This window comes from Drepanopeziza brunnea (assembly GCF_022702325.1).
Source record: "Drepanopeziza brunnea f. sp. 'multigermtubi' strain 214-2 chromosome Unknown ctg9, whole genome shotgun sequence".
Taxonomy (NCBI): domain Eukaryota; kingdom Fungi; phylum Ascomycota; class Leotiomycetes; order Helotiales; family Drepanopezizaceae; genus Drepanopeziza; species Drepanopeziza brunnea.
Window position 1 is genome coordinate 788,088 of NW_027094072.1, and position 15,650 is coordinate 803,737.

Genomic DNA, 15,650 nt, shown 5'->3' on the forward strand with positions numbered 1-15,650 from the left:
TGTCCTTCGCCGCGGACCCAACCCACCAACCGAATATGGTGCTTCGGAGGGTAAGAAACAGCCCGCTAATCTAGGAATTACTATTATTATTAATCTTATTTTTAGCACGTGAGCGAGCGAGTAATAAGCAAGTTCTCCTCTCTATACCTAGCTTATAGGGCTCCTCCTCCCACGAGTTCGTACCGGTTACATGGTCCCCTTTTCAACTTTTTCCTCTTGCGGAATGCGAATCTGTGCCCTCCTCCACCTACTTTTCCCCTCCGTTTGTGCGCTGTGGATATCGAGACGGGGAATACAGCCAAGACCGCGAGAGCGAGATTGTTTTTGTTGAGGGGACTACGGTACGGTAACTCACTTACTACCTAGGTACTTACTACCTTCGTACCTACCGGTAGCTTGTTTACTTTTTAACCGGACCGTTTCTTCGAGAGCGATCCTTCCTTCGGTTGGTTGGTTGCTTGGCTGCCGCTTCGGCTCTACGTTTGCTGTTGGTGGTGGTGGTTGGTGGTGGTGTCGTTGTTGGTGTTCACAGACCGTACGGAGCTTCTCTGCCAGCCTGCGCTGTGCTGCGCTGCGGTAGGTGTTACTGCTCGCTCGCTTATATGGGACAGCAAGTAATCTAATATACGGAGTATATGCGAGTCATTCATCTTTCGATAGAGTAGGTAGGTAGGTACGGGGAGAGGTAAGGCTTTTCAATCTATCGCTAACCGAGTATCGTGTTTTGAAGAGGATGAAAGGAATTTTAATGTTTATTTTATTTATTTATTTCTTTTCAAATAAAATTTAATCTTTTTTTTTTAAAAAGCACGGAGGTTAGCTTAGCTTATCGGTATGGAAGTGAATGATGATGTCTGTTGATCACTTTTGTATATGTTTATGTATGTATCCCTACCCCCCCCCCTCCACCCAATTCTCTCTCTCTTTCTTTTTTTCTTCTCCATGAGTATTTGCAGAAACTAAACGCTTCGTTCAACAAACACCAACTCCAAAAAAGAAAAAGAAAAAAAACCCCACCATCCATTCCCCTCCCTACTCAATCCCAGATACGGTACCAGACACCGAAAGCCCTCTTCACACCTACAACTAGACTCCATACCCTTTAATCCCTAAGTAGCGTAACTATCTCCTGCACCGCCCCCCTCTCAACAAAACCCAAACTCTTCTTCATCTGCCCCTTTACTTATTATCACTTACCGTATCACAGTTACAATCCCAATCCCATCCATCCACAGCCTCGTTTCCCTCTACCACAAGCGTAAGCGAGGAGGGGAGTCTCTTTCCTCTAGCTCACCTTGGCGGGAATGCAATACACACACATACCGGTACCTACCGTACTCGTCTGCCCATCTCTACCCATCTCTGCCCATCTCTTCCCATCCCATCTCTTCTCCTCTCCTTTACATTATCTATATTATATTATATTATATTATGGGATGCTGCTTTTCCTTCCTTAGTACACCTTGCTATTTCCGCACCAGCTCGCTGCCCAGCACGAGGCGAGATCCTGGCATATGCGGGGCGGTACCGACTGGTACCGGTCGGAGAGCGGCGGTTGTAGCGAGCGGGAATAGGGTGAGGATGAATTCCGTAAACCATGTACTAAAAGAAAGAAGAAGAAAAAAGGACAAAAAAGGGGAAAAAAAAAGGGGGGGGGGGGGGGGGAAAAAAAAAAAAATAAGAAAAAATATATATATATATATAATATATATGTATATTTTGGGGAGGGGGATTCCGCGGTTGGGATTGGAATAGTGTAAGACTCCGTGATCTACTCCGTGCGCCGTAGATAGTGAAAGCGAGTCCTGGTGGTGGTGGTGTGGTGGTCTACCGATTACATACTTGTCGAATGGGTTCTTGCTCCTGCTTGCTTAGGAGAAGAGAGAGGAGCAGAGGCACAACAACAACAGGCAGGCACAGGCAAGATCACAGGGCCGCAGCCCGGCCTACCGTACCTGCCTAAATCAAGTCGTCTCGAGAGAGCCTTAGCGAGAGGAAGGGATGTGAGATTGCACTAAGTCACTCTTTTCTTCTTCTTCTTCTTCTTCTTCTCCTTCTTCTTCTTCTTCTCTTGAACCAATGGCACAAAATCTTAATCGATGTCGTGAAAAAAAAAAAAAAAAAAAAAACACCGGTTCTAAGTAGAGGACCCCTACATTTCACCGCCCCACCGCCCCACCCTCGCCAACAAGGCTGAAACGTTTGTCCTTCCCCCACACCGAAACCGAGAGGGTAAAAAAAAAAATGGCACCCACCACAAACTCCGCGCGAGGCGGCCCAGATGAAGGTCTCGCCGCTCGCGCAGCAGCCACGAGCAAGCAGAACAAGCAGCTCAACCGCGCCGCAAAGCGCAAACGCGGTCCGGACTCCTCTTCATCATCCTCGCAGCAGCAGCAGCAGCAGCAGCAGCCCCCTTCACACGCGGCGAAACGAGCCAGGCCCGCTGCTGCCGTGGTGGAGGATGCTACGCGGGATACAGGAGCTGCTGCGGAAGAAGGAGGAGAAGAAGAAGAGGAAGAAAGAGGAAGAGGAAGAGGAGAGATACGCAACTCTTCCACCTTGACATCGGCAGAAGGAGAAAAAGAAGAAGAAGAAGAACAAGACCTTCTCCCACCCCTGCGCCCAACGGCGAAGAGCGCTCCGAAGCCGGCCGCCGCGACCGACACCTCGGCAGATGGCGTTTCGTCCCCTCCGCTGGTTTTCCCAGGGCTGCTGGAGGAGGAAGGGGGGTATGAGGTTGTGACGATGAGTATCCTCTCGTCGGGGAGTATACAGAAGAAGGTTGCGCGGTGCTTGGAGGTGCTCAGGTTCGCCGACGACGGAGGGGAGCTCGAGGCGCAGGGGAGAGACCATGAGGGTGGGGGGAAGAAGAAGAGGGAGAAGAAGGAGAAGGGGAGGGTGGTGGTGATGATGTATGCGAAGGCTGCGGTGGTGGCGAAGATGATTAGTGTGGCGGAGATTGTGAAGCGGGAGGTTGGGAGGAGAGGGGGGAAGTGGTGGCAGTATTGTGTCGTGGGGGAGGTTTTGGAGGCGCGGAAGATCAAGGGTGGGAAGAGTGAAGGGAAAGGGAAGAATGAGGATGGGAGGGGCAAAGGGGAAGATGGGGAGGAGGAGGAGGATGGGGAGGAAGAGGGCTTTGAGACGATGAAGACGCCGTTTGAGAGGGCGATTGACGGTAAAGAGAAGGTTCGGGCGATGCCGAATATGTGCTTGTATCTCTCGAGGGTCCGAATTGAGGGGTTGAGGAAAGCATATGGGTCAGTGTTTACTTTTGGACTTGTCTATTGTTCTTTGCTGATGATTTGTTAGTGAGCAAACGAATGCTGCTGAGAAGAAAGATTGAGGCTTGCGTGTGGTGATCTCTGCGGAGCAATGGCGTTGAGTAGGTTTTGTGAGGGTGGGTCTGCACAGAGTTTTCAAAGATCCCCCATGGCTTTGCACTTCCATAAGAAAATATTGCTTGAGCGAAGCATCATTCCCAAATTGAACTAGATTTGGACTTATACAGTTTGACCGCCGGCTCCCTATATGTACAGGCCAGCGCCCAGCACTCCAACGCCATGGACTCGTTGTCCATTTATGTAAACGCATTATCCCCATCTTGACTGCACCAATTTGTGAACTTGCACAAGATTCCATCATTCCGATGAATGCAAGTCATCCGTCTCTGGATAAATCCACCGCCCCGTCCACCCTTCGTTCGCCCATTCAGTGCTTCTTTCCGATGTCGTCGTAGTTGACGGCACGCAGAATGAAGTTGACGGACACAGCGACCATGAGTGCAACAGCGAGCATAGTCGGCCCAACCTTGTCATCGAAACCACCCTGCCCTCTCTGTCTTATCGATTTCGCTCGCCAGTGATACGTCCACAGCGCGTAGATCATGGCAGCCATGGCTACCAACGTGAAGGCGATGGCGGACCAGAAGGCGGTCTTGTCACCGAAGTTCAGCATGCCGACTGCGAGAGCGCCGAGGATGACGGTGAAGTTGAGCCATGAGAGAAAAGTGCGCTCGTTTGCGAAGAAGACTTTGGGCTCGACGCGGGTCGGGAGGGCAATTCGCTTGCCTGTTGTTATCGTTAGCTAAGATGTCGAATATGAGAAAAACCGAAGCGATATTGGGAATCGGACGTAACATACCGGGCGTTTGCTGGAGGAGCGGCGCGCTGGACATGCTGGCGGATCGAGGATTTTATGTACAATTAGTGTGTGGACCTGTGGTATGTTTGATTGGTGGTGTTTGGAAGGGTATCGGCTCAGGTCTGGAATTCTGGGCTGGGCTCACAAGGGAGCAATAGGGCGTTCAAGAGGTGGGATAAGTATGCGGTGGTAGGATGGACGGCGCAAGGGCGACGGAGAGTGGGCTTCGAAAATGTCGGGCTTGAAGCTTTGGATCCAGACCAAGAACCACCGCGAAATAGAAGAAGTATAAGCTGGATTGAAGTGGCGGAGGTAGGTAGGTGGGCTTGGTCGAACGGATTGTTTACACCGCTGCAGCCATTTTCACCCTTCTGGCGGGGAAGTTGCATTTCAGCGGAGCCGGCTGCATTGTGTGGCCTGGAACTTAAGGCTGGATTAATTTCATCTGTACTCTGTAAACAGACAGCACTATCCCTAGGCGGAAGCGCGTAACTCGCTGTCAGCAATTGCATAAACCCCTTCTTTCAACCTCCCATTCTCTGAGCCATTTTGATCTTGAATTCCTTAGGGACAAACTTACAAACATGGCATCCGCATCTGCAACACCAGTCAGTGGTTCCCAGAGCTGTGCGCATTCGATTGTTACTGACTTGGCCCCTTAGCCCATTTCCTACACACGACTAAAGCAGATCGCGAACGATGTAGGTCATACTCGGGCTCGATTGCAGCTCGGAATGAGCTGAGAAATAGGAATAGGCTTGCCAGAGTGCTTTGGGAAGCGCAGATTTCTATGAGCACTCCAAGACGGAGACGTGGAACACAACCATTATTGTTTGTTGACCTTGGCTTATGGCATGCAACATTCCTACTAAGACGGCCTCGCAGAACTCCATCTTGCGATCCCTGATCTCGGAATCCTCCCCCCCTGGAGGTACTCCATCGTTCAAATACGCCGTGAACAGCACCATCATCCAACACCTCGTCCCAACCTCTTCCCTCAACAAAGCCAAGGCCATGCAAGAAAGCACCGCACCCAAGCCAGAGGCCACCGATGCTACGATTTCAACGAGCGATGCGAAGAACGGGGCTACAGGAACTGACGGGAAACCACATGTTGGACGGAGAGGAATGCATAGTGCGACTGGAGCATACTGGAACGAGAAGACCGACGGGATGTGGAGCTTCAAATACGAGGGAGGAGAGAACAAGGGGCTGGACGTTGTGATCAGTGTGATCTGGATTTCGATATAGGCACGGGATCATGTACGATGGAGGAATGGAGTCACAGGAGTTCGTTCGCATTGCTGGGAGGGATACCGAGGTAGGTAGCCTTGTGCATGGAACTAGGTCAGTCGATTCGCATTTGCCCTTCAGCAACTTGGGCTACGAGTTCTTGAAATTTTTTTCTGAGAAATTTCCATACTGCGCACCAATGAGTTTGAGGGTCCTTGGGTATCATTTGTGAGCATAGCCGTTGGCCCTGTTGCGGCGTCGAATCGACAAGAGTTGCGCTGGCGATGCATCCACGTGGCTTCCATAATTCTCCTTTTGATTCTTCCTCGCAACTCATCCGGACCCGAGGTGGCTTAGAAAAAGCCGGGGGATCTTTTAAGCTGATGGTTGACAGCTGTGGTGATAATTGGTGCTCCCAAAAGTAGCGCCTAAGCGCTAATACGTAGCCAGAGTGTCGCACGACATGCTGCGTCGAAAATCATAAACGGATGCACGAACATTGATGATTGAACAGGACCATCGAGCAACACCAAAAGATCCGAAAATTATCTCCTGATGTCCAAATGAAACCCCCACGGCTGGAGGATATATTTCGGGGCCACTATAGGCGGTGTGGACTGACCCACTAGAGAACTTCCACTCTCCGTACTGCCTGAAGCGAACGACCAATATAAATGTAAAGAGTGATTCCCTCCGCCTCCCTCCCTATCTTGAAAACTCTCCAGCCAGACAAACATACAAATCAACCTGAAGTGAGAAAGAATCCAATAGAGAGACTATACTTCGTACTATACCAATCTCTCGCAAACTCAAAAGCGCGATAACAGCACGCACACGTCGCTTCTCTCGAAACACTCCGCACTCTACTTCGTATAGCTTCAACACTCTCATCGCCACAATGTACGGCTCTATGCCCTTGTGAGTGACGGCCCGCCCGTTTGCGCTTGCCATACGTCTGACAAGATCTAGTGGCCTCCATCGCGAGGGGACCGAATCCATCTTGCGACTGCTTGATAATCGCAGCCTGTCAGCCATGGCTTGCACCTGCCGAAGGGTTGCCGAGCTGGTTCAAAGTCTCCGGCATTCAGGTTTCATTCCTCCACCAGCTGCGTCAACAGTGAGCTTTGCTCTTGCAAGTTCTGCGTCTTCAGCATCAAGCAAAAACGCCGATGAGGATCCCCTCGCCAACACTGTATGAAAAACCTCATGTTTCATAATGTCCGAAGCTTCCTGGGCACGTGTGACACGGCTGATACGGCTAAAGGACACCGATATGGAAGAGGAGTGGGAGTTCCAACTCACACCAGAGATAATCCGTCGGCTGCAACTTATTCCTATGCAAGAAGCTGCTCCCTCCTTGAGCCAACTTCCGACCGAGTGAGTAGCTTGGGCTGAAACACCGTCCTTGCAGTCCTAAAGTGCTATCGCACATGTGGTGATGATCATTCACTGACACTCGATCGCAGGCTTAAGCTCGAAGTCTTCAGTTATCTAGATCTTATTGATTCTACCTGTCTGGGCCTCGCTTCCCCACCCCTCTATGTGGTTCACCGAGCTATTCATGGCACAAAGATTCCCTTGAACACTCGCCGAGTTGGCCCGAACAGACTTGAATCTGCCTGGGTAAGTCAATTTCAACGTGCCTTCTTCCGCTCGTCACTTTGATATGTTGAAGGATTGCGAGCAGAGTTTTCCAAAGTTGCCTTTATGTCATCTACTAAGTTGTATGCAGGAGGTTGTCGGGAAGCAAGAGTGCAAGCAATGTGGTATTTACCGCTGCGAGCTTCACCAACACATCAAGACTTGGATGCCCAAGGAGTTGGAGTACTGCTCGATGAAGGTCAACTTCGGATTGCCCGCCAAGCATGATGCCGTCCACCAAACCTGCTATCGAGGAAAGCCCAGCAAACCAAAGCGCTGCGGTCGTCACCCCCTGAGAACAACCTCCGTTCACCAGGACGATTCAGCATTCAACCTTCCGTCAGTCTAAAGCAGGCGACGACATAAGCTCACGTGCATTTGGTCTTTTCTGTGAGTGATCCGTTAGCGTGTTTGGAGGCAGGACCACCGACAAATTTTACGGATGATTTTGCGCATTGTCATTCCACCGTCGTTCGACCGTCCGAGAGTCGCCACGTCCCAGACGTGGTGATATCAGGTTGGAAGGACTCATGGAATTTTCCTAGCTGGCGCTTGTACGAATTATTTTCTTCCTGGCATGGATTTTACGATGGCATTGCTAGTTACTACTCGAGAAATCCTCTTCCTCATATGTGCCTGCGGAGTATGAGGGTGGGGGTATTCACAGAGTGCGATCCCAAGATAGAGAACGCTTTGCTGCGATGCATATCGTTGAGAATAACATCAATTTCGCATCAGCCCCTACGCCCTGGGTGTCCTGGCGATATCTGTCATGTGCCCGGCAAGGCCCTAGGCACTTTTGATTATCTCAATCGCGTGTCGAGGACTACTCGCTTCGGTCTTCTGTGCGAAAATCTGGTCAGAGTGGCGAAGTTTGTTTGTCCTAGAATCAAGTGAACTTGACCGGTGGTCGGAGGGAAAAGAGTCGTTGCAATTTCTCTCTGTTTGCCCGACGCGTCAATGAAGTAATAGTCAGTGCGTTGCCATCTCACCTGCAGGCTTCTCAATCAATTATGTTTTGTTGATTACAGTATTTCCAAGTCGGAACTGAGTTTCGTCCCCAGATGCTTTGACCCCGGAATACCTCTTCCATGATGTAAGCGGGGGCAAACCCCATATTAATATCTGGTGGGGGAATACAAGGATGAAGTCAAGACTGGTACATACTTCTTCTGTTCGTTTCAAAAGAACACATCTTGTCGAAGTTGCAGAATTCCGACATTTTCTTTCGGTCACGGAACCAGCGAAAAATCAGGTTACGACAATGGCAGCACAAGGCGAGTCCTACCGTCCGGCTTTCCCGCCTCAGCCCAAACCACACATCTCGTTTGGGCTCCCGTTCGCAGCCGCATGCGCCCACCACATCAGCAACACCTTTCATGCCTCACGGGTCTACATCATAGTCTCCAAGTCTATCTCCCAAACCAACGCCTTCACCCAGTTACGAGATGCGCTGGGCGAGAAAGTGGTCGGGGTGAGGCAGGGCATGAAACCCCACACGTCGTGGGACGACATCCTGGAGATCGTGCTCGACGTCCGGGGAAAAGACGTGGATGCCATCATCACGCTCGGCGCGGGGAGTCTGACCGACGGGGCAAAGGTCGTCACATTCGTGCGTTTTTGGCGAGAATCTTTCTGGATAATTTTTCGCACAAGTGAAGTGATAAATGACAAGCAACGTGTTGTTGACTAAAAGCTTTTTTCTCGCAGGCACTCGCCAACGACGTTTCGACGCTCGGCGATCTGGAGAAGCTGACTGCGGAGGCTGTTGACCCCCAGAAAGCAGTACCGTGTCGGATTCCCGTCATCAATGTCCCGACCTCGCTTTCGGGCGGCGAGTACTCGTCCTTTGCGGGCGCCACGGATATGAGGAATGGCCACAAGACTCTGTTCGCGCACCCTTCTATGGGCGCCGACCTTGTCGTCCTCGATCCAGAACTAAGTATCTCGACGCCCGAGCGAATCTGGTTGTCCACCGGTATCAGAGCTGTAGACCACTGTGTCGAAGGGCTGTGTTCCCTCGACAGCAGAGCTACGGCCGAGACAGCTAAGGGGTTCGCTTCGGGGCTAAAACTGCTGGTGCCCAGCTTGCTGTTGACGAAGAGAAACGGGGGAGACGAAGAGGCGAGGCTGCGTTCTATGCTCGGAGTTATCGACTCCATGAAAGGTGTTGGGGCCGGCGTGCCGATGGGTGGCAGCCATGCAATTGGACACCAGCTGGGCCCATTGGGCGTCGGTCACGGCGAGACGAGCTGTATCATGCTCCCTGCCGTACTCAAGTATAACTACGCCCACGGGGACGAGAAGGTGCGGAAGCCGCAGCAGAGAGTGCTGGATCTGCTCTGGGCCGAAGAACCCGTCGCCGAGGTCTTGAAAGCCCGAGGGCTGGAGCAAGACAGTGCTGATGCGGGAGATGTCGTTGGTGCTATCATCTCCGAGCTGGGCATGCCGAGGACGTTGAAGGTGGTGGGCGTTGGCAGGGAGAAGCTGGATGCTCTGGCAGCCAACTGCTTGAAGGACCACTGGCTTCCATCGAATCCGGTGTCCTTGGTCGAGAAGGAGCAGGTGCTGGAGGTGCTGGAAATGGTCGTGGAGTGATCAGTAGGCTATTACGAAAGATTTCTGTGACTAGATCCCTGGTAGGTAAGTATTCCTGAGATCTATGATGCTGTTCAAATTTTTTTTTAAAAAAAAAAACTTTTTTTTGTCATTCAGTTTTTGGCGTTGCTGTGGATAATTCGCTTCTTAGCGTCGCTGTAGATAGGTACCTATCTACAGCCAGCCAGCTTAGGTCTCTTAGGAGCCCAGCACCGAGCTAGCTACCTATCAATGACTGGACTGGCAAGCTAAAGGTGCCCCCGTTGATCTTTACCGCTCTACCTGAACGGATACCTAGTTCTCCCTACGAATGACCTCCGCAAAGCTCTCGTGTATTGCGAGTAGTAGTTACATAAAGTAGTAAGAGAGGTAAATACAGTCGCGTCTCTACAAGTCACTTCTATCAGTGAAGTCTTTATTTAGTATCACTTTCCCTTCTTCGGTTGGACTAGCTCCAAACAATCTCTACCTAGACAATAAACCATTCCATCCAGTCATCTACCTTACGAGCCCGATAATTCATTCCTTGCTCCATGATGGATCTATACCATTCGTAATTCACGCATGATCGTAAGGTCTCCTCGTCGCCGTCATGGCACTACTAGGTGAAAAGAAGTCTCGCTACGGATTCACTACCCGCGGGCCCACACCGCGTCCTTGGGATTGACAAGTGCCTTCCATATTCATTCACTTTTCTACCTATTCTCTGCAGTATAAATAACACTCTTTCCCCCCCACTCTTAGTATTTCCCGGTCACAGTTTGATAGCCAAAAAAGTCGGAGCTCAACAGCCAACGAACCAACCAACCAACCAACAGTCGAAAGCATTCTAATTCCATCTAGACACAAACAAACGTGCGACAATTCCTCTGACGACTATAAAGAAACTCGATCTGGTGAGCAAAGAAAGAGAAGCAACGCGAAGATGCGTGGACAGAAAATGACCACTCTTGTCGGCGACGTCGACGTCGACGCCCTCGTCGTCATCCGCGATCCTGCAACCGCAGTACTGAGCCCGAACTTCAGCTTGGAGGCAGAGGCGACAACTGGCGGCACTGAGTAAGTTAACCTCTCCTTTCCCCTATCCCCTATCCCCTTCCCTCTCCCTCCCTCTCCCTCCCTCTCCCTCCCTCCCCTCGAAAATCCCCCAAGATCTAATTTCACTCTCAGCGAAAACTTCAGAGCCGCCGCTCACGAATCGGAATCGGAATCGGGACGACTAGCATGGCAGCAGAGGTTCCACGACCTGCCCTTGGAGATCCACGCTAACATCATGTCCCAGCTCGGCCCCGTCTCGCGCCTCTGCTTCGGCCTGACATCCGCCTGGTTTTACAGCGTCTTCCACTTCGTGTGCGACGACCTCCCCGGCACGGACGAGTGGTGGAACAAGGCCTCAGAAAGGTGCTATAATATTCTGCGGTCGCCGACCGATCTCCGCATGAAGGAGGCTCAGAACGACGACGATTTGGTCTGGAGGGTGTCGTGGGATGTGAGTCCCCCCTCTCTCCTTTCCCTTCTCTTCCTGTTTGAGGGCCCTGAGATGGTCCCACCGTTGTGCTCATGACTGTTTATAGTGTGTGAGAGAAACGCATCATTCGCTAACGAGGGGAGTACACACGCGCAGTGGTACGACCACCACCACGACCAGACCGTCGTCTGGTATCGCGACCTGCAAGAACTGCTCGCCGACGAGACCTCCCTCTGGGCCGGTCTCTGGTACTGCGCCGAGTGCCGAAAGTACAAGCCCGGGTCGGCCTACCGCGGCTCCGCCTTCGAGGAGCAGATGGCGCTGAAGTACCCGGCGGAGTGGTGTCTCTCGCAGAAGGTCGAGCAGTGGTGGTGGATCGAGACGTGCCGCCGCTGCCGCGCCGTCGCCATCCTGATCGACTGGGAGGGTAGGCCCGCCGTCCGGGACGACGAGTCTCCGCGCCACGAGGAGAACGACTTGATCGGACTCGGGAAGGAGGGCCCCGAGGGGGTACGGGTTTGGGGCCACTCTGACACCAGGCATGACTTTCGCAAGTGCAATTACTGGGACAGGCAGTATTACGATACCCTGGACGAGGTTTGTGAAAAGTTGGGTCTTTAGGCTGGTGGTGTTCGGTGGTGGCTGCTGGGCCGTGGGTGTGCTCCTTGTTTGGTGGGTGCGAAGCGAAGGTTCCTCGGATTAGCGAGGCCTGCATGGCGCCTAGATGCTTGAGCTCTCTATCAAACAGAATTCGATGATTTAACTCAAAACTGTGTAATTGTCTTGACTCTGGGCGTAGACCGCAATACTGTGACTGATCGAGCCTCACTCCCTCCGGCACACCAATTGAACGCTTGCACGCAAGTAACGCAATACATCTGAACATGCTTAAAACAAAACACAAGGACACTTTAAAAAGAAATTGAAAGACTGCAAAGATTATCTCACTTGAGAAAAAAATACGCCTGAATTTCTTTTCCTTCTTTTCTAGCTCTGAGTGCTGCGTCGCCGCTCCTCGCTCGTGACACTGTGAAATTAAGCGAGGTGAGCAGGGGGGGCTTTGCATGCCTGAGCATTCATTCATTGAATCTACTTCTAAATTAACAAAACAGTGGAATCACCACTTTTCACATCATCTCGTCTCCTCAAACATCAGTATCCCGTCGTATCGTAAACTCACAGACAATAAACACAATATATGCCGCAAACAACACCCATCCCATCCATCGCCTGCCTCCCAACATCACGATGCCAGAGAGCACAACGCTACTCGCCCACATACAGCCCACTTCAAAGGGCGTCACACTTCCTCTCAGACTCGCCACGTCGCCGGTGAGATAGACAACTCCTGCGCAGAGCGTGACGAGAAAGATGTTCGAGCCGGCTGTGTTGGCTACGACTATGCCTGACTCGCCGCGTTTGGCAGACATGATGGAGATCAGCTTCTCGGGAAGCGTCGTGGCGAAAGAGAGCAGTGTTATTCCCAAGACGGTGCTGGACAGTGAGAATTCGGTGGAGAGCGTTGTGACGCTGTGGGAGAGTATATAGCCGCTTAGGGAAAGGGCAAGGAAGCCCAGTGTGAGATGTGTGAGGTGATAGAGGGTGCTGTGGCCTGCTTGCTTTATTTCGCGCAAGGGGTGGAGGGTAACGTTGTCAAACATGTCTTCGTGGAGGCCTCCATCACTGCAGTAGCCCTCCTGCTTCGCGTGTTGTCCGCTCTCGAGATCGCGGAGGGTAATTGTGCTGCTTGACTCGGAATTCGGAACGGGCGGAACTTCTCTGAGTGGAACAGAATCTTTTTCTAGGTCGGAATCCGAGTCCGGGCCTGCGGAGTCGCTGTCCGAATCGCTGTCTGAGTCCACGGGTGGAGACACAATGCCCTTGTAAATGGCCCAGGCGATAGATACGATGTATAGCACGAATGCAACCATCAACAGTCCTCCACCAATTCGTCCCAGTGACTCGAAGAACAAGATAAATATCGCAAAGGAGCTCGTAAGACCCAGCAGGACCCCACTGTATATCTTCGAGGAACGATCAAAGGTCACATTGGATTTGGAGAAGATCAGGCCGAGGGAGAAGGCTCCTAGGATGTTCGAGATGCTGCTCCCGAGGATGTTCCCCAGGGCCAGAGGCGACTGCTTCTGCGAGATGGCTGCCACGACCACCACTAGCTAGGAGAATGTCAACATGGCAGATGTGGTAGAACTTCGAGACGACCTACTTCTTCCCATTCTGCACCAGCCGTCAAAAGCGCGACCAGGGTAGGAGGTATTCCCGTTCGCGAGGCCAACTTCGCAGTGTGATCAATGAACCTGTCCGCGCCGAATTCGAGAACGAAGAGCCCGCCAATGAAGGCTGCGATATTAAAGACGACATTATCGGAAATGATCATCATGCCGAATAGATGTGTAAGGTCTTGAAGATTGAACGGGAGCGTGGCAAAAGGAATGATAGAGCACTTATTCAAGGGAGTGCTGAGCCCGCACAGGGATGGGTCGTACAGATCGAGTACAATGGCAATATGGCAGTTGGCTATTGCCTCTGAGATACGACAAGAGGACAAGAGAAGAAGATGAACAGAGGCAAACCGAGACGAACACAACTACAACGACGACGACAATGACAACGTAAGGAATGATCGTGAGGTGGCTTCTCCACCTCGATGCTCTGCGCTTGGCGGCAGGAACAGATCTGGTTGGAATGAGAGGAGGAGGGAAGGGAAGGGAAGGGAAGGGAGGAGAGCTCCCCTGGCTTGTGTTGTGTTTTACTTATCAGATGAACAGGGTGTTGGCAATGTCGTCGGTGCCCGTCTATAAGCCCCCATCGGTACCTGCGCAAAGATTTGAATCTCCTCTCTCCTCATCTCAGCAACTGCGGCCAGCCGCTGCAATACTCTGTAAATCAACAGATGGATATAATCGATAGCCTCAATTATGTCAGGGAGGACGACGGTTCAAGGGCGCATTGACACCGAATTCCTAGATGCACCCGCGTTTTAGCTAGTCGGACTCTTCTTCTTCTGACATTCCCTTCCAAATCTCGCTATCATTTCCCCTTCATTCTCTGTCATATTCTCTCGATTCCACGTTTCCGTATTCCTTACATTGGGTACCCGACGATGTTCCCCCTGGCAGCGCTTGTAGACTATACCAGGACAGCTTAGGTGGTTGACCAAAGAGTTAGGCGGTTGACCAAAGAGTTAGGTCGTTGACCAAAGATGATGGCGAGATAACATCTATAGATGTCATGAAAGTCTTTTTCATCAGAAAGGTCCAGGTTTGCAATGTGCCCCAAGCATTTATCAACTTTGGTAGTCGCAGTGCATCCTCATGTTTTCTCGCTTGTCCTGAGAGATGCAAGCAGGGGGAAAACCCTCGCTAGTTGTCAGCGCGGTGGTTGAAAGCTTGAAATCTCCTTGCTTCAATTCGATACTTCATCACTTCACATTGTTGCCAGACCCTGCCTTTTACGACATTCATGGAGGAAGCACGATCAATCCTTCTTTTCTTCTCTCTGTGCCCCGAGAATGGGGTGTGCATGCAGACAAACGACGATCTTTCGACAAACCGCAAGGGCTCGGCTCAGCTCAGCTACTCCGAAGTGACACGAACACTTCTTCGCGGCTGTCTGGACTACCTATAACATCCAAAACGCTCCCAATCAGGTACCCGTGGCGTCGAGTATCCCCTTCATTGCGCTGAGTTCTCGGGATATCGATACCTACGTACCGACGTACAATGATTTGGTACGACGAAAGGCCACACCTCTTGAGCGGCTTCTGCCGTAAGAGGTAAGCTTGCATCCAATTGTGCCGTTGCTGGCCACTCCTGACCATCTATCCAGGGCATCAAATACGTGGTTGGGTATTGCAAAAACCCCATGGTAGGGATCTCATGCATGGACGGCACCTATTTCACGAGATGTGACTGGTCTCGATCCTACGCCGCTTCCCTCCCTCTTCTATCTAATCCACTCGTGACCATTGCTTCCTTGATAAGCTTGCTGAACCTCTCCGGAATTGCAGCCACGCTGTAGCGCAAGCGTGGTCGGTCAGTATGAATTCTCAATGTCCCCCGATACTCCATGGTTTTCAAACCTAAATCCAATTCCAAGTCTAACAAGCTCCTCGTCTCACAATGGCTTCTTTAAGATCCCATGTCGTCGAGCCTGTCTCTGCATTCTCAGCAGCTGGCACGGGGAAGGGAGCCATCAAGACCGATAGGAGAAACGATGTCGTTGTCGAGCTTCAGGAGCCGGAGCATCAACGGCATGCTACTGGAGTCTGGGCTCGATCATTCCGAGATGCATTCTCAAAGCAGAGCTTCCGCGAGTATGCGGCTGTTTTGGTCAAATTTGGCAAATTCGTTGGACCGGCAGGCATCATCAGCGTCGCGTATATCGACCCCGATAATTTTCAAACCTCGATCTCTTCAGGTGTCCAGTTCAAGTTCAAGCTACTGTTCATGGTCTTGGTCTCGAATCTGATCGCGATTTTTCTACAGGTATGTATCATGATTACGGCTCAGGAGTTGTGTACTCACAAGCTTCCAACAGTCCCTCTCCGTCA

At 51.5% G+C, this 15,650-nt stretch overlaps 7 protein-coding genes across 7 annotated transcripts; 5 read left to right on the forward strand and 2 right to left on the reverse strand.

Moving 5' to 3' along the window:
• Positions 1 to 2,244: 2,244 nt before the first annotated feature.
• On the forward strand, positions 2,245 to 3,343 carry L3040_005637 (uncharacterized protein; the record flags this gene model as incomplete). The annotated part of the gene is made up of 2 exons (XM_066154591.1): positions 2,245 to 3,257; positions 3,310 to 3,343. 2 exons carry the CDS (start codon positions 2,245 to 2,247, stop codon positions 3,341 to 3,343), a joined length of 1,047 nt encoding a protein of 348 aa, XP_066011443.1.
• A 365-nt stretch (positions 3,344 to 3,708) lies between these two features.
• L3040_005638 (uncharacterized protein) lies at positions 3,709 to 4,174 on the reverse strand (the record flags this gene model as incomplete). The annotated part of the gene is made up of 2 exons (XM_007295777.1): positions 3,709 to 4,067; positions 4,141 to 4,174. 2 exons carry the CDS (start codon positions 4,172 to 4,174, stop codon positions 3,709 to 3,711), a joined length of 393 nt encoding a protein of 130 aa, XP_007295839.1.
• A 550-nt stretch (positions 4,175 to 4,724) lies between these two features.
• Positions 4,725 to 5,391, forward strand: L3040_005639 (uncharacterized protein; the record flags this gene model as incomplete). The annotated part of the gene is made up of 4 exons (XM_007295776.1): positions 4,725 to 4,748; positions 4,803 to 4,841; positions 4,897 to 4,971; positions 5,026 to 5,391. 4 exons carry the CDS (start codon positions 4,725 to 4,727, stop codon positions 5,389 to 5,391), a joined length of 504 nt encoding a protein of 167 aa, XP_007295838.1.
• Positions 5,392 to 6,271: 880 nt separating this feature from the next.
• Positions 6,272 to 7,363, forward strand: L3040_005640 (uncharacterized protein; the record flags this gene model as incomplete). Its single annotated transcript, XM_066154592.1, has 5 exons — positions 6,272 to 6,291; positions 6,343 to 6,565; positions 6,638 to 6,750; positions 6,840 to 6,996; positions 7,106 to 7,363. 5 exons carry the CDS (start codon positions 6,272 to 6,274, stop codon positions 7,361 to 7,363), a joined length of 771 nt encoding a protein of 256 aa, XP_066011444.1.
• Positions 7,364 to 8,278: 915 nt separating this feature from the next.
• On the forward strand, positions 8,279 to 9,612 carry L3040_005641 (uncharacterized protein; the record flags this gene model as incomplete). Its single annotated transcript, XM_007295774.1, has 2 exons — positions 8,279 to 8,626; positions 8,725 to 9,612. The coding sequence occupies 2 exons, from the start codon at positions 8,279 to 8,281 to the stop codon at positions 9,610 to 9,612; spliced, it is 1,236 nt and encodes a 411-aa protein (XP_007295836.1).
• Positions 9,613 to 10,537: 925 nt separating this feature from the next.
• L3040_005642 (uncharacterized protein) lies at positions 10,538 to 11,701 on the forward strand (the record flags this gene model as incomplete). The annotated part of the gene is made up of 3 exons (XM_066154593.1): positions 10,538 to 10,671; positions 10,783 to 11,101; positions 11,237 to 11,701. 3 exons carry the CDS (start codon positions 10,538 to 10,540, stop codon positions 11,699 to 11,701), a joined length of 918 nt encoding a protein of 305 aa, XP_066011445.1.
• Positions 11,702 to 12,225: 524 nt separating this feature from the next.
• On the reverse strand, positions 12,226 to 13,478 carry L3040_005643 (uncharacterized protein; the record flags this gene model as incomplete). The annotated part of the gene is made up of 2 exons (XM_007295772.2): positions 12,226 to 13,254; positions 13,305 to 13,478. 2 exons carry the CDS (start codon positions 13,476 to 13,478, stop codon positions 12,226 to 12,228), a joined length of 1,203 nt encoding a protein of 400 aa, XP_007295834.2.
• Between the last annotated feature and the right edge of the window lie 2,172 nt (positions 13,479 to 15,650).